Below are 24,814 nucleotides of genomic sequence, written 5' to 3'. Positions count from 1 at the left end.
ATCAGTTCTGCTGGGGACCAGGAGAGCGGGGGCGGGTCACCCCACCACTCAGGGTCAGGGCAAGATGAGCCTGCAGGTTAGCCCTCCAGCAGCTCCCCTGGGGTCCGAGGTCTCGGGGAGGACGCCCCAAGCTGCTGCCTCTCCTCCTGTGCATCGAGGTTCCACAGGGCCGGCCCCGAGGCCAGAGAGGGGTGCAGGCCAGTTCCCGGAGCAGGACCAAGCCCAGGTGTCCCACATGTTCGTGTGCATCCGTGCTCTCCCCAGGGGTTGTGGCCACCCCAACCTGGGGACCCCTCGACCCTCCCTAGGAAGCCACAGTGCATGTTGGCGTGTGCAGGCCCGTGAACCCTTGGGACAGAGAAACCCAGACAGTTTGGTTCCACGGGTCAGTTCGAAATGTTCTTGGGCAGCGGGCACCTCTGTGTGGAGCGCGGATTCCTGCCTGTGGAGCCCGCCCCCCTCCCCAGCCTGGGCTCAGACAGAAGGGGCGCCCTGCGCTCCTCCCAGCTCCCTGGGCGGCCTGACGCTGCCTAGTGTGGCCTGGGCTCTGCGAGGGCAGACGGCTCTGCCGAGGCTGGCTGGGCCTCGGAGGGACCCTCGAGTCCACTGGGCCTTTCTGCCATCCCTGGGGACTCTGGCTCCGGTGTCCCCGGCCTTGGATCTGCCCTCCTGGAGGTCAGGGCAGCAGGTCTGGGAGCTGATGCTCCCGAGGGCGTCTGTCACTGCGTGGGCTGAGGGGTCGGGGAGGGAGGCCCTGCTCTGGCCCATCCAGCCCCAGCCCACGCCGCTGGATCGGCCCCTCCCAAGGGCTGTCCTCCAGGCCGAGGGCAGGGCAGGCTGGGCACAGGTAGGTTCCGGGCGGCTCTGGGCTGGACCCAGGACAGGCCACTGCCTCCGGGGCGGTCGAGCTACTCTCCCCCTTGGTGGGCCTCTCTGGGTGCCCCCGGGAGATAGGGCCCACGGAGCGGGGAGGTTCCTCGGGACACGGTGGCACAGACAAGGTGGCCAGTACCCACATGGCACTCAGTGCCCAGCGCAGGCACCCAGCCCATGCCAGGGCCTTCCTCTCACACCCCTGCTGGGAGGGCGGCCGGGCATCCTGGGCTCACACCGCCTGTCCCCGGGTGGAGCTGTGTGCGTGGTCGCTGCCCTCCAGAACCCCTGCGAGAGCTCCGGGACTGGGGGGTCCGGGTGCACGTGGGCTCGGGGGCGCCCACACTTTCCTGGGAAAACTCCAGCTTGACCAGCTCCCTGCCCTGCTTTGCCGATGGGGATGCTGAGGTTTCTGAGGGCCGTCCTCCCGCCCGCCCTGCCTCTGCGGGACTGGGTGCAGGGCTGAGCCGGGCGGCCTGCTTGTTGCTTGGCTGAGCTGTTGGGGCAGCGGTGGGAACAGGGGGTGCTGCAGGCCTTGCCAGCCGCTCTGCTCACAGCCCCCCGGCCCTCTTGTCTCCCAGGAGCGCACACAGCGTTGGCTGCATCGTCTGGATTCCCACGTGCGGGGGAAGGTGCCAGGGTTTCTGGCTCTTTCTGCAACTCGAGGCCAGAGGACACACTACCTTGGCTCAGTCAGCCCCGGGATCTACCTGTTGGATCCACAAACACAGAGCCGTCAGGAAGAGCCCTGAGTGCCTCGGGCCTTCAGGATGGACCCAGCCCATCACTCTCCCCCTGTGCCAGCCTTCCTGGGTTGGCTGCGGGGTCTCTGAGAGCGGTGCATGTGGCTTCAGGATGAGACCCGGGGCTTGGTGGGTGGGGTGAGTGGTTTTGACTGTGTCTCTCTGTCCCTGTGGCCAGGGGCTGGGCGTGATGACACCCCCAGGGACTAAGATGGCTGTCCTGGGAGGGCTGGGAAATGCTGGCCATCATGTGGCCAAGTGCCTGCCGTCACGCCCAGGAGGCAGGAGGGCTCTTTCCTGGACACTGCGTCCATCTGGGAGCCTCTAGGGACCGTGCTGGGAGGGTCCTGGGCAGTGTGCCCTGTGTCCTGGGAGCCCGGCACTGTTGGAGTGCCTGGAGGTTGTCTGCCTCCCCTGACCCTGGGAGGCCGCAGACACACCTGCACTCCCGGTGGGGGTGGGCGGAGGGCAGATGGACGGCACTGGGGAGGGGGGCGGCATGGGTACCCGCTCATCCTCATTTCAGAGCCGCAGCCAGATGAGGACACAGGGAGGGCAAGGGTGGGGCTGCAGCTCAGAGACCAAGTCATCCCACCCAGCTTCTGGTGGCAGGTATGGAGGGGCCCGACTCCTACCCATTGCCAAGGCCAGGGCTCCGGGAGCGGACAGACACCTGGGCCCCATGCCTCAGACAGCTGCCCGGCCCCACTCTTCTGAGCAAGGGCATCTCCCCAGGTGAGTGGGGACTTGGTTTCCCCGATGCTGTGAGATGCTGCTTCTGCTGGGCGGCTGCCCCAACCTGAGAACCCGGGCTCCAGGGTCAGAGACAGCTGACAGACATTGTCTGATCCAAGCCCTTCCTTTTACAGACTGAAGTGTGGCCTAGAGAGGGGCTGCATCTGCCTAGGTCGCCTCCATGTGTGCTCTGTGAGGGCAAGCAGTCCCTCCTGGGCCCTCCGCAATGTTTGGATGGATGGATGGATGGGTGGATGGATGATGGATGGATGGGTGGATGGATGGATGGATGGGCGGATGGATGCATGGATGTGTGGATGGATGGGTGGGCAGATGGATGGATGGATGGTTGGATGGATGGATGGATGGATGGATGGATGGATGGATGGATGGGTGGATGGATGGATGGATGGGTGGATGGGTGGATGGATCGATGGGTGGATGGGTGGATGGATGGGCGGATGGATGCATGGATGTGTGGATGGATGGGTGGGCAGATGGATGGATGGATGGTTGGATGGATGGATGGATGGATGGGTGGATGGGTGGATGGATGGATGGATGGATGGATGGGTGGATGGGTGGATGGATGGATGGGTGGATGGGTGGATGGATGTTGGATGGATGGGTGGATGGATGGATGGATGGATGGGTGGATGGGTGGATGGATGATGGATGGATGGATGGGTGGATGGATGGGTGGGTGGATGTGTGGGTGGATGGATGGATGGGTGGGTGGATGGATAGTTGGATGGGTGGATGGGTGGATGGATGGACGGGTGGGTGGATGGATGGATGGGTGGATGGATGGTGGATGGATGGATGGGTGGATGGATGGGTGGATGGGTGGATGGATGATGGATGGATGGATGGATGAGTGGATGGATGGGTGGATGGATGGATGGATGGGTGGATGGATGATGGATGATGGATGGATGGGTGGATGGGTGGATGGGTGGATGGATGGACAGGTGGGCGGATGGATGGATGGATGATGGATGGGTGGATAGATGATGGATGGATGGATGGGTGGATGGATAGTTGGATGGGTGGATGGGTGGATGGATGGACGGGTGGGCGGATGGATGATGGATAGATGGATGGATGGGTGGATGGGTGGATGGATGATGGATGGATGGGTGGATGGATGATGGATGGATGGGTGGATGGATGGGTGGATGATGGATGGATGGATGGGTGGATGGATGGAATGGATGGTTGGATGGGTGGATGGGTGGACAGGTGGGCGGATGGATGGATGGATGGGTGGATGGATGATGGATGGGTGGATAGATGATGGATGGATGGATGGGTGGATGGATAGTTGGATGGGTGGATGGGTGGATGGATGGACGGGTGGGCGGATGGATGGGTGGATGGGTGGATGGATGATGGATGGATGGGTGGATGGATGATGGATGGATGGGTGGATGGATGGGTGGATGATGGATGGATGGATGGGTGGATGGATGGAATGGATGGTTGGATGGGTGGATGGGTGGATGGATGGACGGGTGGGCGGATGGATGGATGGGTGGGTGGATGGATGGATGGATGGATGGATGGATGGTTGATGAATGGATGGATGGGTGGATGGATGGATGGACGGATGGATCAATAAGTGACATGGGGATCCGTGGCCAGACCCACCACACACCTGCTGACACCCTTTTCTCTTCCTCAGGACTTGCTAGGGCAGACAGCTCCCCCAAGGGCCTGGAAGGTAGTGGAGGCCCCAAGGGGGGTGGGTGAGGTCTGACTCCGGCCAGGAACCTGCAACCCACGTGCCAGGGGCACAGGCCCAGTGGGATGGGAGGGCGGCAGCTGGCCCTGTGCACTGAGTGGTGTCCACTCAGGCTTCACCCCGTGAGAGGCAGACGTCGTGCACACAGGACCAGGCTGTGTGTCACCTGCCCTTCTCTGTGCTGGCCACTGGCCTTGGCCCCCAGCTGGTGCTGGCTTCTGAGGGCGGTCCTGGCTCTTGGAGCCCCTGGTGGGGTTGGAGTCCCAGAGGCCAGCAGGGAACGTGGGGCCTGGGAGCCTCCCCTCCCCCAGCGGTGGACCCCACCCCCAGCCTCTTAGCCCGGGCCCCGCCCCCAGGGGCTCCCAGCTCTGCCTGCCCTCCCAGAGCCTCCGAGTGCTGCAGGGAGATGCCCAGAGAACAGCCACGGGGCGTGTGGGACCCGAGACCTCTCCTGGCAGGGGCTCCTGCCCTCCCCTCCTGAGCGCTCAGGGCGGGGCACCGGCGCCCCCTGGTGGCAGCGAGAGGCCAGCGCAGGGGCAGAGGGCTGCCTGGGATCTGCGGTCATCACTGGGCGCCGCTGGGGACAGAGAGCCAGCTTCAAGCATTTCCTCCTCCACTCCCTTCGCCAGACCCGCCGGGGATGTCCGATGTCACCTGTGACGGCTGCCGAGGCCTGAGGGACACAAATGGGAAAGGGAGGGTGAGACCCTGGCAAGGGGTCCGGGGGCATGAATGGGGAAGGGGCGGCCTGTGTGCAGTGCCTGCGTTCATTCACTTACTTGTTCATTCATTTATCTGCCTGCGCATCACTGAACCCCGTGTGTCCAGGCCCCGTGCCAGGGAGTCGGCTGCCTGCCAGAGGCCCGCATCCTAGTGGGGAGATGACAGGAAGTAAAGAGAACGGGTTCAGGAGTGGTGGCCATGGGGATGGACATCGAGAGGAGGGGAGAGAAAATGATGGGGGCGGCATGGCCTCTGACCTGGGGCGGGTCCAGGTGGGTCGCATCCAGCAGGGGGAGCCCTGTGGGACAAGCTCGGCGGCCCCATCACCAGGGCTCTGGTGGGGCACGGCTGGGGGATTATTCAGTGACCTTGCTTATTGCACGTTCACTTACGTCAGGATGCCAGGAACTTTAAGCTGGGAATGGGAAGCAGGCTCCCGAGTGCCGAGGCTGGAAGCCAGGCAGCCGTGGTGGTTCGTGCCAGGGCCAGACTGGTGGCCGGGGTGACGCCAGGCCAGGGCAGAGAGAGCGAGCCAGTGCGGGGGGAGAGGAGGCTGACTGTGGGTCCAGGCGAGGGGAGGCTCCAAGTGAGGGAAAGAGGTGGCTCCCAGGGTCTGGTCCAGGAGATGTGGTGGGTAGCGGGGGTTCCTGAAACCAGGAACACCAGGGCGGGAGCAGCCAGCAGGAATGTGGGGCTTCTGTTTAGGCCTCTGTGCCAGGAGGGGCAGGTGTGGCAGGGAGGTGCCCTCTGCCCTGGGGAGTGGTGGGTATCTGGGTGGGTGCCTGCATGAGGCCACAGCCATCCCTTCTCAGACGTGTAGGCACCACAGGGCCCGGGCCTCCGTATGCTCGGGGTGGCTGCACCAGCCTCCCTCTGGTCTGTGCCCCCATCTGTTGGAATGAGGCTGGACATGCCAGCTCGCTAGGGCCTCTCGAGTTCAAACGCTGGGAGTGTCAGCCTCGTTTCTCCTCCTCGGGGCTGCCTGCAGGCTGGAGGAGGGCTCTTTGCAGAAAACATAGAACTTACACTCAAATCCAGATTTCAAATGAAGTAATCATCACTGTTGAATGTTCCTTCTTTCAGCAAGCATTCTTCCAAAATATATTTGCTGACCTTTACCGTGCGCCAGGCACAGCTGGGGGCTTGCCACGCCGTGGCTGCTGAGCAGACGTGGCCTGATCTCAGGGTCTTTCAGTCCAGGGGGAGTAAGGAGTCCCACCGCCAGAGGTGTGATGGGGCCAGGAGGGGGGACGTGTAGGCTGACCTGGCCCGAGCTGGGGCGGGGGGCAGCCGCCCTATGGGGTGGCTCTGTGCTCCACTGTGCTTACCCAAACCCATTAGTCTGTCTGTCTGTCTGAGCCCATAGTTCTGGGATCCTGTTGGCACCCAGCGTGGGGCTCAACACCGAGGCCTGCAGGGACGCCTCTATGGAGAGCTTTCCCGGTCAAGCCCCCGGAGCTCTTGGGGAGAGCGAACTGCCCACCTGAGGGTGAGGCCTGGGAGGGGCCAGCTCCCCGATCAGGGGCCAGCCTCGTGTCCTGGACAGGGGCAGGTCTGGCGGAGGGGGTCCCAGCAGGGCAGGTGCTTGGCTGGCCAGAGGCTTAAGAGTGTCCAGTCCCCCGGTTTCACACCAGGCCTGGCTGAGTACTCTCACCCCAGGGTGACTGGGCTCCCACCGAGGCCCAGCCCCATGCCTGGTAGGGTTCTGAGCTCTGCTTCAGGAAATAATAGAGAAGTGCTAGTTCCCACCCCCTTACCCCCCTCCCCCTCCCCTCCCCTCCCCTCCCCTCCCCTCCCCTCCCCTCCCCTCCCCTCCCCTCCCCTCCCCCTCCCCTCCCCCTCCCCTCCCCTCCCCTCCCCTCCCCTCCCCTCCCCCTCCCCTCCCCCTCCCCTCCCCTCCCCTCCCCTCCCCTCCCCCTCCCCTCCCCCTCCCCTCCCCTCCCCTCCCCTCCCCTCCCCCCTCCCCTCCCCTCCCCCTCCCCTCCCCTCCCCTCCCCTCCCCTCCCCTCCCCTCCCCTCCCCTCCCCTCCCCTCCTCTCCCCTCCCCCTCCCCTCCCTCCCCTCCCCTCCCCTCCCCCTCCCCCTCCCCTCCCCTCCCCTCCCCCTCCCCTCCCTCCCCTCCCCTCCCCTCCCCCTCCCCTCCCCTCCCCCTCCCCCTCCCCCTCCCAGTTCTTCCTGATCTTGGCTTAGAAACAGAGAAAGAGGCAAAGAGAGGGCATCACACCCTGTCGTCCAGAGCAGAGGGTGGCGCCCGGTATTGAGGCCATCCATGGTCAGGATTGCACTGTGTGGGCCTCAACTGTGCATGGGATTAGAGTGACTCTGGGGGACCCCACGTGAGCTCAGGAATCAGAGTTCTTGGTACAGAGAGAGTGAGAGAGAGAGAGACACACACACACACACACGCACCACATGCACACACACACACTCCTGCATACACCCACACGCACACACACAGAGGAGATGAGCTGAGAGAGTGCTTGGCTCGGCCCACACCAGCCCTTCCTGAGCCTCACCCCTGCCGTGGGGGCAGCTCAGAAGCAGAGGCGGGCGCCCGGCTGCAGGCCTGTCTCTCCGCCAACGCGTGAAACGTCCCAGGAACTCAGCCTCGGAGGGGGAGTGGAGACCTGGACATTTGGGGAACCAAGGAATGTTCTTGGCTCCCTTCTGGGCCTTTTACATTTTGTCTTGTTTTCTGGGAAACAAATGGAAAAAAAAGCCCCATTCCCACATTTTTGGAGGCTGATTTGTATAAACAGACCAAACCCGATAACTTTCAGAGTAAACAGAGAAACAGTCCGAAGTCAGGCACTGGGTCTTGGGCCGAGGGCAGAAGGTGATGGAGCCCTTCTGGTCCTGCCTGGGCCGCTCCACGTCCTTCAGTGCCGTTAATAATAACTTCATGCCGACTGCCTGCTGGGGTCCTGCTTGGGAACCTTCACGGCCCCCGTCACCAACTTGGCCTGATCTCCCTTGATGCCTGCCCCTCACCCCACCTTGGGCCTTGGCGGGGGGGCCTGGCTGGACTGGCAGTGGGAGTCCCCCCTTAGCCCTTGCGCCCCCTCCCTTCACTGGTTCCCCAAAGCTCCTGAAGCCTGAATCCCCTTCTTTCTCCACGGAGCCAGTGGCAGGACATGCGGCCTCCTATTCTGGAAGCTGTCTCTCCTGCCTGTGGGGTCTCCTCTGCGTGCCCCCCATCTGCTTGAGGCAAGCGCTTTGTGAGAATTCACAGCATCACCTGACCCTGGGCCACCTCTGTGCCTGGCCCTGAGGATACTGAGGGGCTAAGAGCTGACTGCTGCCCTGCAGAGCCTCTGGACTCTGAGAAAGTGTGGGCTCTGGTACAGGAGGGAGAGCCCAGCGGTGCGTGACCTGAGCCCACCACCCCACCCCCGGCCTGCCCCTGTGACCTTCTCCCGGAGGGGACCACCTGGTGACCCTGGAAATCCAGAGCGGGTAAGGCCTGTCTGACTATTTCTAGGTGACCCACTCTTGGTTTCCATGGTTGCCCTGGAAACCACAGATGGGGAGGGGGTCGACAGGGCCCAGCCTCTCTTGGCCCTGGGAAGGAACCCCGGAACCTGGAGAGCTTTCCTCTAGGAAAACCATGTGAGCAGCTCCGCGCCCTGAAAAGCATGTTCCTAAGTGAAGAAAGCCTGTCTGAAAAGGCTACACGCTGTATGATTCCAACTAGTGACATTCTGGAAAAGGCAAAACTATGGAGATGGCATGAAGGTGGTGGGTGCCAGGAGCTGGGGGAGGGGTATGAGAAGGTGGAAGGGCCATCTAGGGTGGTGAAAGTCCTCTGTACGATGCTGTCAAGGTGGATGCACCCACAGGACAGCGAGAGTGGTCCTCGTGTCAACCGCGGGCTTCAGTGAATAATGACGTCTCGGTACTTGTCCGTTTATTGTAATAAATGTAGACATGAATGAAGGATGTTAGTAATAGAGAAGGTCGTGTGTGCTGGGAAGATGGGGGCACACGGAGATCTCCGTACCCTCTGCTCGATTTTTCCGTAAACCTAAAACTGCTCTACGAAATAACATCTATGAATTCCAGACAAAAGATGAACCAAACACAGCCTTCTGAGCCTTCGGGACTGGCCTCGCCTGAGCTGGTCCCGAGAGTGTCTCCCCACTCCCAGGGCTGGGTCGGCTCCTTGCTTGCTTTCTCTGCTTTATTTGGGTTATCTTGGCATATTGCTTAGTGCACCTTCAGAAGCCTCTCTGTCCTTTGTCCCCTGAGGACGGGCTCTGTGGTCCCTTTCTACCTGCCTGGTCCCCTCACTCCTCATGAGCCGATTGGTTTCTCATCGTCATCGTTACAAATGTTTGGAAGTTGATCTGAAGGGCCAAGCATCCAGGTTCCCCGTGCCGTCCATGCAAAGCTTCTGAGCAAGAGGGGCCCCTTCTGTGGCAAGGCCAGTTTCTCCACCAAACTAGGAGAAACCATCCCCTGGAATGCAGCGGCCTTAAAATGATGGTCAAGACTGAGGTCCCATTAGGGGGCAAGGAGCCGGGCCTGATGACCAGCCCCATCACGCTCCAAGCCCACAGGGTTCTTCTTCACCCTCTGGGTCCCAGGCACTGGCCTTGGACGGAGTTGGGTTCATTCCAGACCTTCCAGGTGCGGCAGTCTTGGCAGAGAGGCAGAGAGAGGTCTTCTAAGGTGTTCAGTTTTAGAAGGAAATGAGGAAGGAGGCCGAGAAGTCACACGTGTATTTATGAGCCAGTGTCAGGGCGGCAGTGTCCAGAGAGAGAGGCAAAGACAGAGAGGAGAGGCGACTGCAGAAGGGCCGCCCCCCGAGGCTGAGCTGCCCCCAGGGAGGGGCACTGAACCAGGTTGTTTGCTGTCCAGGTGAGGGTGGGAGGAAATGTGTGTCCTTCAGACAGGTCCAGATGAGAAAGCCTCGCTTTAGCCAAGACAGATGATAAATCCCAAGCTTTCAGAGCCAGCAAAGCAGGGTGGTGGTGGTGGGGATGGCTGCCTCGCAGAGTATCCGTCCTGTGCAGGGGGACCCGTGGGACTCCTTTAGATGACACACTCGCCACGAACCCAAAGACAGGGCTTGGCGCTCAGCGATTATCCTTGGAGCAGTGGGACGCACGGCCACCGCGTCTCCTGCACCTGCCCCAGCAGCACCCCTTGGAGAGACCGATGGATTCCTGGGAGCCTGAGTAGTGTCGGCCCTGGGGACGCTGCTTCCAGGAGGCCTCCCGGGTTTTCCTTTCTGTGCTTCTCCCTTTGGGTTGCTTTCTCGGGCTCCCTCTCCCCGCATCCTGGAAGTCCTCCCTGCCCCCCTGGCTGGTGGGGCCCTGCAAGGAGAGACAGTATGTCTCACGGGGGTGTTGGACGCTGGTGGATGCTTGTTGTGGGTGTGGATGAGTGATGTGTGGGCCCCTCATCCCTCTGGCCTGTGCTGAGCTGGGGTGGGGTATGATGGGAATTGCATTGGAATGTTCTGGCTGCCCCGGCTGGCGGACTTCTGAGCTGCAGGAGAGAGATAACCACCCAGCCAGGTGGCAGCAGGCTTACAGAGCAGCTCCTCCCAGGGCGGGGGCGTGCCTCCCCGGGCTGGCCCAGCTGGGCAGGATGCCCTCTGGCCAAGGGCAAGTTGCAGCCCTGGAGCAGCGTGAAGAATTCTTCTCTAAAGAAGTAGTTTTCTTTCCTTCCAGTTGTAAAGGTGATACATGCCCAGTGACTGTATTAGTTTTCTTTTGCTGCAGTGACAGATTGCCCAGACTTAGGGGATTAAGACACACATTTATTATCTCACTGTTCTGAGGTCACAAGTCCAACATGGGTCTCACCGGGCTCAAGTCCAGCTGGGGGCAGGGCGGGCTCATCCTGGAGGCTCCGAGCGAGAGGCTGCCCCCGGCCTTTTCCAGCTTTAGGGGTGCCTGAGGTTCTTGGCTCGCGGCCCCTTCCTCCACGTTCAAAGCCGGCGGCGCCTCTCCCGCCCTCACCTCTCTGACTCTCTGACCCTGTGATGACACTGGACCCGCCCACATCGTCCAGGACACGCCCCTATCGCAAGGTCAGCCCGCTGGCAGCTGTAATTCCACTTTGCCCTGTTAGGATCTGGGGATGAGGACTTGGACATCTTTGGGGGCCCTTATTCTGTCTGCTCCAGTAACTAAGTATTGGGAAACAGAAAAAAACGATTGCAGCCCCGCCACCTGCACCCAGCGGGCAGGCGGCGCTCTGGAATGTTCTTGTACCTGGGAGCATCTGCCTGGTTTGTGCTATTTTCCTGGATCATCCTTGCTGGGGCCTCGTCTACGCTCCGGAGCGTCCCATTTTGGACGACAGGTCACGTGCTGCCCGCCCCGGGCCGAGTGGGTCTTGCGTGTTCCCTGAGCAGTGGGTGGTCCTCTTGGTCATCCTCTGTGGGGCTGCAGGCTGTTCTGGTGGGGGGATGTCCCCTAGCTGCAGAGAGGGCAGTGCCGGGAAGCCTGGTGTGTGTGCTGGATGGAAGCTGCAGGCGTCTTGTCTTTACAGGAGTCTCTCCCACCCCTGTTTGCTCCTGAGCCGAGAGGGGGCAACTGCGAATTGAATTCCCTCCGTCAAACAGCTTTGGACCTTCCAGTTTCCCCGGCAACCTCGTAAAGCGTGTGTGACATTTTCTGCCCCAGGTTGCTCCTTGGGGGCTCTCTGGACCAGGGTGGTGGAGATCAATCTGGAAACGGGCTCTTCACACAGGGCTCCAGGTTACATGGGGGCTGACAGGCCCCACTCCCTGTCCTGGGAACTCCTGGCGGGGTGGGGGGATGAACACTGACCCACAGAGTGGCCCGCCAACATGGCCAAAAGCAGTGCCCAGACCAGGGAGGCTGCTCCCTCTGTGACAGGCTGAGCCGAGCCGTCTCCGCTGGCCACAGCCCTGCTTCGGCTGGTTCCCGCGCCGCTGGGATCCTGTCGTCCTGTGCGGGAGGGTGGACTGTGGTGGGACCGCTTTTGGAGCTGGGGGCTTGTTTCAGACCATTTGCACCTTGATGGATGTCAGAAGGATGCTGGGCAGGTCCTCCACGGTAACTGTTTCCTCAGCCGGGGGCAGGGGTGGGTCTGCCTTTGGCCATCGGCTCTGGTTCCCCCCGCCCCACCTGGCCGACTCTTCCCTGGGAGCCAGGGAGCCGGGAGGGAATGTGGTCCCGGAGCGTCTGGGACAAGCTGAGGCGGGTCCTGGCCTGGCCGCACAGCGAGGCGGGGAGGCGCGAGGAGGGGGTTCTGTGTTGCCCTCTGGGGCCTCTGCGTTTTTGTGATGGGGCCAGGCGGCCGCGAGAGTGAGCTGGAGTCTGGCTTCGGCTGTCGTGGGCCTGGGTCCTAGGCCGGGCCCGGGGGCTATGCTGCTTTGGGCTTTCATCTCTGACTCGAATGGAATTAAGTCCCGACGAGGGGTCCGTCCCCTCCGGGGGGTCCCTCGGATCCCCTAGCCGTTCTTCTCTGCATTCATCCCTCGGCCCGTTTTCGGGATGAGGAAACCGAGGCCCGGAGGGGTTTTGCAATGGGCCATGTTCACCCAGCGGCCAGGAGGCCGAGCCAGCCCAGACCCTAGGCTGGGCCCTCGGGACCCCAGCCCTGCTTTGGGCGCTGCCCCACCCAGCTTCTGGCTGAGGGGAGCGCAGGGCGGAGGGCACTGCTGTCCAGGCCTGGATGTGAGGGTGGGAGCCATGCGGCCACGAGGCCAGGAGCCCCGGCTCGTGGACGAGGCCAGGGGAGGCTCACCCCTCGGGCCTCAGGATGGAGCTTGGCCATGCTGACGCTTGGTTTCAGCCCAGCGACGTTGATTCTGTTCTCGTGATCCCCAGAACAAGGGAGGATATATTTCTGTTGTTTAAGCCACCAGATCTGTGATCCTTTGTCACTGCAGCCCAGGACACTACACCAGCACCTCTGACTGTGGCCCGGACACCCTGGGGCCGCTTGCCTGACTCCAGGTGAATTTACAGCTCCCCTGGGTCAGAGCTAAGGCCCCTCCTGCGGCTCGGCCCCCAGCCCAGCCTGCTGCGGACCCCTCCTCCTCTGCCTGCCTGGTCTTCCCGATGCCCCTGCCTTCCCCGCCTGGTCCTTGCTGGGAGCCACCTTCCCTCCCACAGCCTGATGGCGAGGGCCCAGCCCAGTCCCGTGTTTTGTCGCTGCTTTGTGGCCCCCATGGCATCTGTCCCCCGAGGCTGTCTCAGAGCCCCTGCAGGATCCTTGCCTCACTTGTCTCGGAGGCCGCACCCCTGCCTACGACATGCAGTCGGTGCCCGGGAAGGGGGTCTCTGGGGTGGGGCGGGGTGCACATGCTCTGAGGCAGGCCCAGACCTGCACTGGCCGGGGTGCCGAGCAGGTGTGTCGGCCTGCAGGGCAAGCTCACTCAGGGAGCCCCACTTGTCCGGCTGCCCCCCAGGGGCACTGGGGGCGGTGGGGGGAACATTCCTGGGGAGATAGACTCGGCAGGCTGGGGAGGGGGTTCCCCATGCCGGTCCATCTGTGCTGGCACAGGGATGCTCAGGACACCCCTGTCCCCAGACATTGCACCTCCTGCCCTTCAGGGCTTCCCCAGGGAGTTGCCTCTCCAGGCCCCCTGAAGCTCAGGGCCCTTTGTGAAGCTGCACCCCCTGCTCCCCGCCATACACCGAGCTCCTCTGTCTCTGTGTCTGGAGCCCTGCACGGCTGACTCCGGTCCGGCTGGTTTTTATCAGCCCTCCCGGCTGAGATTTTGGGAGCAGCCCTGACCTGTCTGGGTGACACCTGGCTGCAGGAAGGCAGGATTCTTGGCCTCCTGGGCAGGCAGGGCCTTGTAAATCCTGGCTCCTGACAGGTAGCCTGAGGCCTAGGTGGGCGGACGGGGATGAGGGCTGACTGTCTGCAGAGCCAGGGCCTGGCCACGTCCTGGCCTGGTGGGCTGGGCGGCCTCCCTTTGGGTGGTCTCAGCTTCCGTTCTCGGGATGAGACTTCCTCATCCTCACAGGTGGTGTGGGGATCCCTCGGCCTGCCCTGTGCCCTGCCCTGGAACCATGTGCCTTTTCTCACCCACTTCACACCTGGGGGACTTGGAGGCCCACCACTGGCCGTCCAGACCGGGCCGGGCTGGGCTCTGGTTCCAGCCTCGTGTGTACCTCGCAGTCACCCTCAGAGCCCCACTGTCACACCCAGGCCCCTGGTGGACGGGCAGGGGGGTGTGGGGACCACCTCTCTCAGGGGGCCCCTCATGTTCCGCCGGGGTCGGGAAAGCATGCTCCGCGCTCTGCAGCCCCTGGTGGCCGCATCAGCTGGAAGGTCAAGGCCTCCGGAGCCCTCGCCCAGGCTGGGTGGCCGCTGGCTACTTAGGGCTTTTGTAGGCCGAGGCAGGGCCCTGTGCCGGGGCCAGAGCGGTCCGGGAGCCGAGGCCTAGGCACCCCCTTCCTGTGGCACCGAATCCCTGGAGATTGGCCGTGTGGGGGCCGGTCTGAGGAGTGCTTTTGAAAAATGGAGGTGGAAGTCATGCGACATAAAATCGACCCCTTTGAAGTGCGCAGTTCAGTGACATCAAGCACGTCCACAGTGTGGTGTAACCACGTCCTCCACGAACTTCATCCCGAAGGAGGCCCCAGACCCATCGGTCCGCCGCTCCCCACCCGTCCCTCGCCACCCCAGCCCCTGGCTTCCACTCATCCACTGTCTCTGTGGATTTGCCTGGTCCGGACGTTTCCTCTAAATAGAATCACACAGTGTGAGACTTCTGTGTCTGGCTTCTCACCGAGCAGCGTGTTTCTGAGGTTCACCTCGCGGCCGCCTGTGCTCCCTTCTGTGGCCGAATGCTGTCCGGCGGCAGGGCTGGACCACGTGGGCTTATCCCCTCGTCTGTCGATGGACACGAACTGTGTCCACCTGCGCTGCTGTGGCCACGCCTGCACAGGCGTGCGTCCAAGTCCCTGTTTAGGTTCTTTCAGGCAGATGCCTGTAGTGGGCTTGCCGGGTCCCGCGGGGACTCTTGGCCTCTTCGAGGTCTTCTGGCGGACGTCCTCCCCAGGGAGTGGGCTGGGGCAGCCGCCTCCCCCTCAGGGCCCTTCAGCCCGGCCTTTTGCTCTGTGTGGGGAGGGGGTGGGTGAGAAAGATGGAGGGCCAGCTCTGGGGGTCAGCGTCCACACTCCACACTCACCAGAGGCCTGGCTTGAGGGCCAGAGGCCACTCCGCCCTGCAACCTCGCTGCAGAAATGGGAGGAATGCACCCTGGAACCCCCGGAAACGCCGCCTTCCCTCGGGTTGGGGTGCTCCTGCGCTGGTTGCCCAGGAGGCCAGGGTTTCGGGGCGCCTGCCTCCTGCGTGCGTGCTGGAGCAGAGAGCCCTCCACCACCGGCCAGACAGGCTCCAGCGGCGGCTCCAGGCAAGGGCTTGTCTCAGGGCAGGCCAGGACCTGGCCTTCGACCTCCTGACCTTGCCTGGGCTCAGGCCACCCCTGCGACAAGCTGGAGCGTTGGGCCCGTCAGGCGACCAGGCCACTGGGCTCCCGGTCACCACCACCCCCGCCCCAGACTGGCTTCATGAGCAAGAAAGGCAGTCAGACCCTGGGTGGTTACCTGGGCTGTGTCGTTGCCCCCGTAAAATTCTGGTCCACATGTGATGGGCCAGAGCTGGATGCGGTCCCTGAGGGCCGGCCAGCTGGGTCCCCTGCAGGGAGGGTGGGGCTGCCGGGAGTAGCCGTTGGAATTTGGCTCAGGGTATCCCGTGCTGGGGTCCCTGGTGAACTGATGGATCATTCTAGAAGCAGGAGGTTTGTGCTGCCCACCACCCTGGGCCAGGACTTCCCAGGATCTGCTCCCAGAAGCCCCCAGGTAGCCCTGGTCTCCCCACCCAGACCTGGAGCCCCAAACACCCGGTCTTGGGGCAGGAAGGAAAGGGGGGTGTCTGTCTGTCTCTCCTTCCCGGGCCTGTGCAGGGAGCTTCAGGCCCCTCTGCCACTGGCCTCCCCGGGGGTTCCAGCCCAGGCCTGGCTGCTGGGCTGTGGCAGTCCCCTGTCCCCCACCCTGAGGCTGGCCGGGGAGGGGTCATTGCTGGCCCTGCCCTTGGCAGGGCTGCCGATTGTCCTGGGGTACCCACAGGGTGCACAGCTGCCCCCCAGCCCTGAGCTGCCCCCAGCCTGAAAGATGTGCTGTTTACTTTGGTTTTTGAATCAGCCATACCGATTCACAAAGGATGTAGGGAGTCCCTGCCACCCCTTCCCCAGGCACCCACGAGGCACCCGCGGGCACCTACTCTTACAGATTCATTCCACGGCCGTGTGCGGGCTTGTTCTCGGTGCTGGAGTTACAGCGAGGAGGCGACGAGGTCAAGGCCCCGTGCCCACGAGGCTTGGGTTCTGGAGGGGCTGCGGGTCCAGTGGTGCTGGTCCATAGGTGCTATGCATGAAAAGCACAGCCTCTAGCTGCTGGGGGTGGGGAGTTAAACAGGTGATCAATTCCCCCCCTGCCCCGCCCCAGCAGGTGACTTGAACCTGATGTGCAGAGTCTGGGCCCTCCCCCGAGCTCTCCTCCTGCCCAGGATGGCGGGTTCTTTACCACTGTATCCCTCACCCCTCACCCGTAGCTGTGTACCCAGCAGGTGGTCAGCAGAGGGGCTCCTCCCTGGCCCTGGGCAGGGTCACCTCCTTCTCAGTCTGGGCTGCCACTGCCTGGGGAGGGGTCACGGGGAGGGCCAGCCCCCTGCCCGCTCCGGGAGGCCCCGGGTGTGATGTTTGTGCAGTGGCAACTGAGGGCATCCTGTGGCCCCCTGCCTGCCTGGCCTGGCCTGGGCCCCAGGACCCTGAGGCAAATGGGGCCCAGTTTCCATGCTGAGGCTGGCAGGGTCCAGCTGTGAGCAGATACAGGTGCTGAGCAGCCCCCAGTGCAGAGACACAAGGGGCTCAGCTCAGCCAGGGGGTGGAGGGGGCTGCCAGGGTGCTGAGCCTCGGTACCCAGCATGCAGATACCGGGGGGCAGGGGCAGTGAGGGCCAGGCAGACATGGCGCCCCCAGGATGCCATCCAGACTGCGGGTGGAGGGACACATCAGGTGCCATTGTGAGTTCCAGGCCCTGCAGCCCACGGTGCTCTGTCAGCCAGCAGGGCCTTTCTGCAGGCGTAGGAGTCCCTGAGGCTCCAGGCCACAGTGGCCCCCTTTCACCGGCATCCATGGGGTCAGGGCAGGGCGCGGCGCTGTGAGGATGACCCTGCCCTGGCGGTGGTGTGGGGGCCTTGGGGACCCTCCTGTGTCAGCAGCTGTGGGAGGGCGCCCTTGGCCTGCGGCCCCACTGCCTGGCCGCCTGCCCTCCCTGCTGCCCGGGGCACAGCCCAGAGATCAGGACCGGCCCTGGGGCTTCGGGGGGCTTGCACCTGGCTGCTCCCCTCTGGAGGGGCTGGTGGAGAAACCCTGGGCACCCCGGCTCTGACCCCCGGGCTGGGCTGAACCTGGTCTCACCCTGCGTAACTCTCTAGGAATTCCCAGAAAATTCCCGATGTTAACCTTGTGGGCCCGGGCTGACGGCTGCATTCCAGCACCGCCTTTCCCGTGGGACCGTGGCCTCCCCTGCAGCCTAAGCCAGGCTCGGAGCCTCGCAGGGACCCTCCCAAGGAAGTGCCAGCAGAGATTAGTGCCGAAGCCGGGGACGGGGGGCTTGGCCTTGGGTGGGGCTGCAGCCCCTGTTTGTCTGGGCCACGAGCCTCCAGGCGAGGGTGGCGCTTCCAGCAGCTGCACCGGTGAGCTGCGCTGGCACCTGGCCATCCATGGCCTGCAGCTCATTGGGGTCTCTGCTTGGCTCCGGGTCATATTCCCCATGAGACCAGGAGAGCCGCTGCCTTTGGCCTTGAAAGGCTGGGAGGACAGAGCAGAGCCCCTCAGACCTCGTGCAGGCAGCACAGTGTGGGGCTGGGGGCAGGCAGAGGTGCCTGGTCCCCTTGTCACCCCACACCCGTGAGGTGTTCTGGGAAACGAGGCACCTGGGTCCTCCAGGCCCCGGCTGGTGGGCTCGGGTGTGTGAGGCCATGATGCCACCAGCCCCCGGTGGGTGTCTGGCACTCCAGCTGGCCACATGCCCCGTCCCAGGGGAAGCACCATGATCCTGCACCCACAAAGGCGGAGCAGGGGCAGGGGCAGCTGTGTGTTCAGCAAGGTGGCCTCGTGGTTGGGGTCTCCTGCCTGCTCCGCCCCGCACGCCAGAGCCCAGCGCCCTGTCCAGGCCTGGCTCGTGTGCCACACGATCCCAACAGACCAGAGAGTGGGGGGAGATCTGGGCCCGGGGGTGAGGGGTGGGGCTGTACCAGGTCTGGGGACAGCTGTGAGGGTGACAGTGGGGACTCCTCTGGCCTCAGTGCTGGGGGGGCCTGGTTTCCCCAGCAAACCGGCAGCTGGATGGGAACACACGCAGAGGCCATTCTCGGGGGAACTCGGCTCCTTGGGGAGCGGGGCCCACTCCTGTGCCGAGCTGTCCCCGCGGGGCATTCCTGCCAAACCGCACTGGAATGCCTTAGGCCGGGCTGCTGGTCCTGGGTGCGGGGAGGACCTGGTTGGAGCACAGCTCCCCTGCTGTGGACAGGCCGATGGACACGTGGGACCTGTCTGGGGGGTGAGGGTGGCCCGTCTCTGCCGGGCCGTGCCATCCTGTGTCGTGGGAGTCCTGAGCTTCGCCTGGCCCCGCGCCGGGCTCACTCGTGTCTCCCCCCTCGCAGACGTGAACGAGTGTGCCACCGGCAATGGGGGCTGTGAGGGCCAATGTCGCAACGCCCTGGGTGGCTTCTACTGCCGCTGCCCCGCCGGCCACCAGCTGCAGGGAGATGGCAAGTCCTGCCAAGGTAGGTCTGTGCCCCCCCCAGCCCGCTGCCACTGCCTGGCCTGGGTCTCAGCGCCCCTGCTGCCCCAGCCGGCCCGCTGCCACTGCCTGGCCTGGGTCTCAGTGCCCCTGCCCTGGCCGGCCCCTGGGGCCGCCTGCCCCCCACCCTGGGCTGCTCGAGGAGGGCCACTCGGGGTCCTGGGTGGTGACGCCCAGCTCCTTGGGGTCCCGTCCCGCCCGACCTCTCCCCACACCTCTGGGGAGTCCACACGTTGCTCCTGAAACTAGCCTTGGGGGAGTCAGAGAGCCTGACGTGGGTGGAGAGCACCTGGGGGCCGTGCAGGGAGAGGGAGGTTGCTCTGCCCGGGGAAGATGCCGCTGGCGGCGGGGGGTGGGGGGCGGCCAGCTGACTTGCGTGCAGCTGCAGGGCCCCCCGTGAGGGACGGAGGGCGGGCTGTGTGGCCGGGCTCCCCGGGACTCCGGGGACACCCTGCCCTGCCAAGGGCTGGCTGAGGTCCTCGGCTCTGGGCGTGTACCACCGCTGGCAGGCTGTCAGCAAAATCAAGAACAGACACAGGAAAATTCCTGCAGAGGAGAGAGGGGAACAGGTTAGCGCTGAGGCGGGAGGAGGCGGGGGAGGCGGTGCGGGGGCTCACGCCGCTCCCCGCATCTCCCGCACCCTCCTGCACCTGCGCCGCCCCTGCCTGGCCCCCGGCCCCAGGACTGGGTGGGCAGCTTGGCCCTCCTGAGAGCACAGGGGCTGTGAGCCGGCGGGCATCTGCACTGCCTCCCCAGAATAGCATCAGAGAGCTGCGGTCATCTCAGAACACTGTCTCCAGCTTTGCCAGAGGCCAGCTGTGAGCCATTCCTCAGGCTGGGGGCAGCGGTGGGTGGACAGCCCCTGGACCGGGGGTCTGGGCACCGGGGGAGCCGGCCCTGGCCGAGATGGTCTGCGAACGGGGCTCGCTCCTGGCATGTTTTTGTCAGCGGCGAGGCTGGGGGAGGGGGCGAGTGCAGCGGAGAGGCGGCAGTGACTGTGGCTCACAGCCCGGGACCTGGGGACCCTGTGCCTCTGGGGAGGCGGCCGAGCAGGAGCCAGACGACAACGTCCCCCACCCAGTCCTGCTGTTGGCTTTGGTTTCCCCTTCCATGAAATGAGCCCCTGGGAAGTAGGTGACAGAACTCACCAAGGCCCGCAGCCCCGCCCCAGGGCACACCAGTGCAGGTGCAGCTGGGGGGAGGAGTATCCCTCCCCAGACCTGTGTCCGCTCTCCTGTGAGCGCCCCCTAAAGTGGGGGTGGCTGCACTGGTGTCGGGAAGGAATCAGTGGCCTTGAACTTGCCAGGCCCAGGGCAGGCCCCCCATGGGCCTCAGGCCCCCTTACCTGCCCCCAGCCTCCCCACCTCTGCGAGCCCCAGGGATGCCCGCACACAAGACACGTGCTCCTGCATGGAGGTCTCCTGGCCTTCGAGCCACGGGAGGTGCCCGTGGAGGGTCCCGTTCCCCACCCACGTCTGGGGCTGGCACGCTGCTGCCCTCGCGGCCTCTCTGAGCCTCTTCTTCTGCATCCGGCGTCCCTGCCGTGAGGTGTCCCCAGCCCAGTGGCCTCCAGATTGGGGCTGGGTTTTGGGTTTCCCGTTCCCTGCCCCTTCTGGTCCTCAGCCCCCAGAACCTGCGGCTGGGCAACCCAGCCCCTTGTTGGTGCCTGGGAGGCCCTGGGTCTCCCAGGTCCAGGGCTCACGCCAGGCCCTGGGGGGGCATGCTGGGGCTGCCCCTGGGCTGGGCGTCTTCTGACTTGTACTCTGGGCTCCCAGTCCTGACCTGGGGCCCAGAGGCCAGAAGCGGTCCTGGAACACAAGTCCACAACTTGCCTACAGCGGAGGGTCAGCAGGCATGGCCCTGATGGCGTTCCTTGGGAGGCTTTGGAATCCCTTAATCCAGAGGGTCCCAAGGACAGGCAAGGTGGTTGCCAGCTGGCTGTTGGCTGAAGGCAGGGGTACCAGCGATACGACCACGGAGGGGGCCAGGCAGGAGGGATTGGCCCAGACCCTGCACCCCGCCGTGCCTGCCCTTTCCTCCCTCCCGGCCCCTCCCCGGCCCTGGCCCCCCGGGAGCTTGCTGACCCTGGCTCTGCGTGTTTGGGATGGCTGGGGCTCCGAGTCATCGCGTGGCCGAGAGGGCTCTGCTGAGAGCCAAGCGCCTGCTGTTTCCTCTGTCCCCCTGCCAGCCCTGCCGCCCCTGAAATCGCAGCTCCGGCGAGTGAGTGGGGCTCTGGCGGTGGCCGGAGGGCCTAGCGCAAGCAGAGCTGACAGGAAATCAAGATGTTACCGCAGAGGACACGACGGCTCTGCCGCTCACACGCGGGCGCCGGTGGGGTGAGCCCAGAAACCGCTCCAGTGATGACTCGCCGCGATAAGACTCTGACCGCTGGCACGGGGGCCTGGCCGGAGGGCGCCTTGGCCCCCGACCCGGGGAGAGTCACCAGGCCGTGTGTCTGTCATGTTCTGGAGGGCCGTGCCCCCCTCTGCTGGGGGGTCAGGTGCCTGGGGGCGGACACATCAGCCAGGTGAGGCCGCATGCCTGCTGCTGCTCCCCCGGCCACCCCGGTAGGGCGTGGCCTTTGACAGGTGCCAGCCCTCCCCCCAGACCCGAGGGCAGGTGGGCTCAGGCCTGTGGTTTATGGAGGTGGCGGGCCCTGGGGAGAAACGTGGGCTCCACCGTAGAGCTCCCGTCCAGGACCACCCAGCTTTCCATGCCAGCTGCTCTGGGGAGGTCACGCCAGGGTCTGACTCTGGCGTCAGCGAGGCCCAGGATGAGCCTCAGCTCAGCGCCTTGGGCGGCTCTGAACCTCAGCCTCTTCCTCTGGAAAGTGGTACTTATAATGCCCTTGCCCCTTAGGGCACCTGAGGGGACGCGGGGGAAATGCCTTGAGGCCCATGGCCCAGCGCCCGTGGCAGGCTTCCCGCTCCCCAGGCTGGCTTCAGGGGGGCCCAACCTGAGCTGAAGCCCTCCCCACCCTGGCCTCGGGCCACGTGCCCTCCTCCCCAGCCTCCCTGCCTTCTCTTGACCAAGGTCTGCAGGGATGAGCCTGGAGATCTGGGGGAGACCAAGACCCCCTTCAGGCCTGGGGGGGCACCCTGGCAGGTCTCCGCCCACCCCAAGGCCCTCCCAGTTCCCTCTCCTCGCTTTCTCCCCCCACTGCTGGCTAGGTGGATGCTTAGTCCATCTGTGAGGTGGGTCCAGTCCTTCCATCGGGCCGGATCGTGTGGCCTGATGACCACAGTGACATTGGAATGGGGAGAACGTTTTTGGTGCCATTCTGAGAGGGAAATTAATCCCACCGGTTGGAGAAAATCAGGGCGTCTCTGTAGGTGAGACTCGAGGCTTGGAGTGGGGCCTCCTGGGTCCAGGCCTGAGGGCCGGCCTTCCCATGGTGCTGGGGGTGGAATTATGCCTGAGGCCGTTCCACCCTTCCCACCCCTGTTGCCTGCCCCCCCACCCCCCGCTCCAGGAGAAAAGGAGGGGCCTGGAAAGCGGGGCGGGGGGGTTGCTGGGCAGGGAGCAGCCTTTGTCGGGTGGGAGTCCTCAGCCCAACATGAAAGCGGCTGGCTCCTGCCTGGGCGCCCGGCTTGTTCCCCCCTGACGCCCAGCTCCTCCCTGGCTGTGGAGCAGCCAGGACAGAGCTGGGGTCGTTAACAGGGGGATCGAGGCTTCGAGACAGTGGGGGCGTCCCTGCCCCCCAGCCCCTGGGGGCCCGGCATTGACGTCTGTGCGGCCCCCGCCGTGGGACTGACCCTTCTCGAGGGCGAAAGGGGCTGCTCTAAGGCCCCTGTGCTCAGGATGGCGCAGGCCGTGCCCCCCACCCCGCCTGACTCGGCCGTTGCCGTGGAACTTGTCCCGTCGGGGTCCGGGTGGGAAAGCAGCCGAGCGGCGTCCCAACCCGACGAGGGTTCTCTCACCGTCCCCGAGGGAGAGGCAGGAACGGGGGAAGTGACGCCCTGGCCCTTCCTGGTGGGCTTTCTCTGACCCCCCTGCTGTGGCTACACTTGGTCCCCGCCCCCGACGGCAAGACCTCCTAAATGGGGAGTTTCGGGAGCCTTTAGTGCCAGGAGGACTCTTGCACTTCCCGGGTAACCCAGCTTCCCCAAGTCAGGAGAGCGGGAAGGGTGGCAGGACCCTCGTGCAGAGGTCAAGAAGGCCGCCCGGGCTGCTCCAGCCCACACTCCGCGCCAGGCTCTGGCTGCAGCCGCCATGCGTGTACTGGGCTGCTCAGCACTCACGCTGCCCCCAGAGCCCCCATCTTATAACGAGGAGCGGGAGGCCCAGAGAGGTGCAGGGGTGCGTTCAGCGTCACACAGCTAGGGGGTGGCAGTGGGGAGGGATGAAACCCAGAGCGAGGTCGTGGGCCCCCTGGCCCCAGGCCCCGCCGAGGCCAGCGCTCAGGCCCTGTCTAGGGGTCGCCTGCCAGCATTCGGGGGCTGGAGCGAGCTACCTGCTCAGTCCGCACGGCCAGCACCAGCAGTGCAGGCACAGGGGGGGCATCCAGCAAGTATCTATTGAGCGACCTGCCCTTGCAGATGCAGAGACTGAGGCCGGTGATGTGGCCCGGTGGGCTTGTCGTGCACCTGTGGACCGTGGATCCCGGCATGAGTGAACTTGGGCCTTCAAAGCCCTGGCCTCATTCCTGTGAGGGCTGGAATCTGGGCCTTCCCTGGGCCGGATCGTCTGGCTGGCTGTGCTCCGGACACGAGTGAGGAAGCCTGGCCCCGGGCTGCGATCTCTCCAGGCAGGATGGCACCATTTCCGACAGGGTGTCTGTGCCAGAGGCCTCCTCTGTCAGAGGTGCTGAGTTAAAAGCTTTTATTTCCCGACTCTGGCTAGTTCATCCCTCTAGTGAGCAGATTCTGGCAGGTTCATTTTTGGTGAAGGCCAAGGCAGGAAAGACAACAGCCCACAAAGTCAGCAGTGAGAGCCAGCCAGGGACGGAAAGACAGGAGGCCTGCCCCTTGAGGGCCTGCCTGGACCCTGGCCCTGGACAGTTTCCTGGGAGGAGACCCCAGGATGTGCAGCCTGCAGGCATCTGAGTGGCTACCATCTGGACGCCCATGGGGCCTGCAGGACTGGACTCAGGGGCGGCGAGGCCGGCTTCTCGTTCCTGAGCCTTGACCTAGTCCAGGTGTGACCCTCGGAGGCTACAGTCCTCAGACTTGGGGCTCAGTGAGAGGAAGCAGACACGTCCTAATGGTGAATCTCGACACACCGGGAACCCTGTGGCTGGGGCAGCAGCCATGGGGAGGACGAGCCCTAGGCAGAGAAGACGGAGGGGACCCAGCAGAGGAGTCAGGCTGGATCTTGCCCCCATCCTGGAGGCCAGAGCTCCTGGGCCAGGGAAACGGAGGCTCCAGGCAGCCACTTTCCTCCTGAATCGCAGGGGTCCCAGCTTTGCTTCCCAGTGGTCCAGGGACTGCAGCTGAGCGGCGGGGGCCATAAGGGGTGACTCGGAACTCGCTGGGGCCCGTGGCCTCAGGAAGGCAGACCCTTCCGCTGTCTGTGTGGCTCTGGAGAGTAGAAGCAGCCCCTCCTTGGCCGGGCTGGAGAGGGGCTCGCAGGCTGGCGGGGTGGGTTGGGCCCCTCGTCGCCTGCCCGCCTGGCAGGTAGGTGGGAGAGTTCTCGTCTGTCACCACTGGTCCCCGCAGGCCTCTTCCATCCAAATTGGATTCTCCTGCTGCCTGTGTCTCTTGCGGCGTCTTATCTCTGTCCCTCCCAACGGTAATGAGGCTTCACCTTCCCCACCACGCCCAGTATCTTCTCCAGCCTCCCACCCCCATCCTCTCATCCCCTCGCTGCTCCCGACCCCGATGGGCGGCTGGGCTCCTGACCCCACGGAGCCCTCAGCCAACCCCCCAGATCCCATGGTCAAATCCCATCGCGCCCCGTTCCCCGGGGTCTGGCCGGAGCAGCTCTTGGGTGGGGTGGGAGCCGCGCCAGAATGCAGAGGGGAGAGTTTTCCTTCTGCCTAGAGAGGAAACAGTTGAAAAGATCCCGTGAGATGCCTGTACGATGAGACCTGTGTAAAGGCCTTGGGGGAGGTGTGGGAGCTCAGGGCAGGGACTGGAGGTCCTGTGGCTTAGAAACTGCTCCTGCACTCTACGTGCACGGTGGCCACGTCGGAGCTCCGTTTGTGTGGCTGGTGGCCTTGAGGACTTACAGACACCATCAGGGCCTCA

The 24,814-nt window shown here is 64.3% G+C and overlaps 1 protein-coding gene across 1 annotated transcript in view; it reads left to right on the top strand.

Moving 5' to 3' along the window:
- MEGF6 (multiple EGF like domains 6) overlaps positions 1-24,814 on the top strand; it is a 99,178-nt gene that overhangs the window by 29,311 nt on the left and 45,053 nt on the right. Inside the window, exon 4 of the mRNA XM_079724796.1 lies at positions 18,487-18,609. Within this exon, the coding sequence (XP_079580922.1) occupies positions 18,487-18,609 (123 nt within the window). The remainder of the gene's footprint in view (positions 1-18,486; positions 18,610-24,814) is intronic.

Source organism: Hyperoodon ampullatus (assembly GCF_949752795.1).
Source record: "Hyperoodon ampullatus genome assembly, chromosome: 2".
Lineage (NCBI taxonomy): Eukaryota > Metazoa > Chordata > Mammalia > Artiodactyla > Ziphiidae > Hyperoodon > Hyperoodon ampullatus.
Note: the sequence above shows the minus strand (reverse complement) of the source record. Positions and strands in the feature narration are given on the sequence as shown.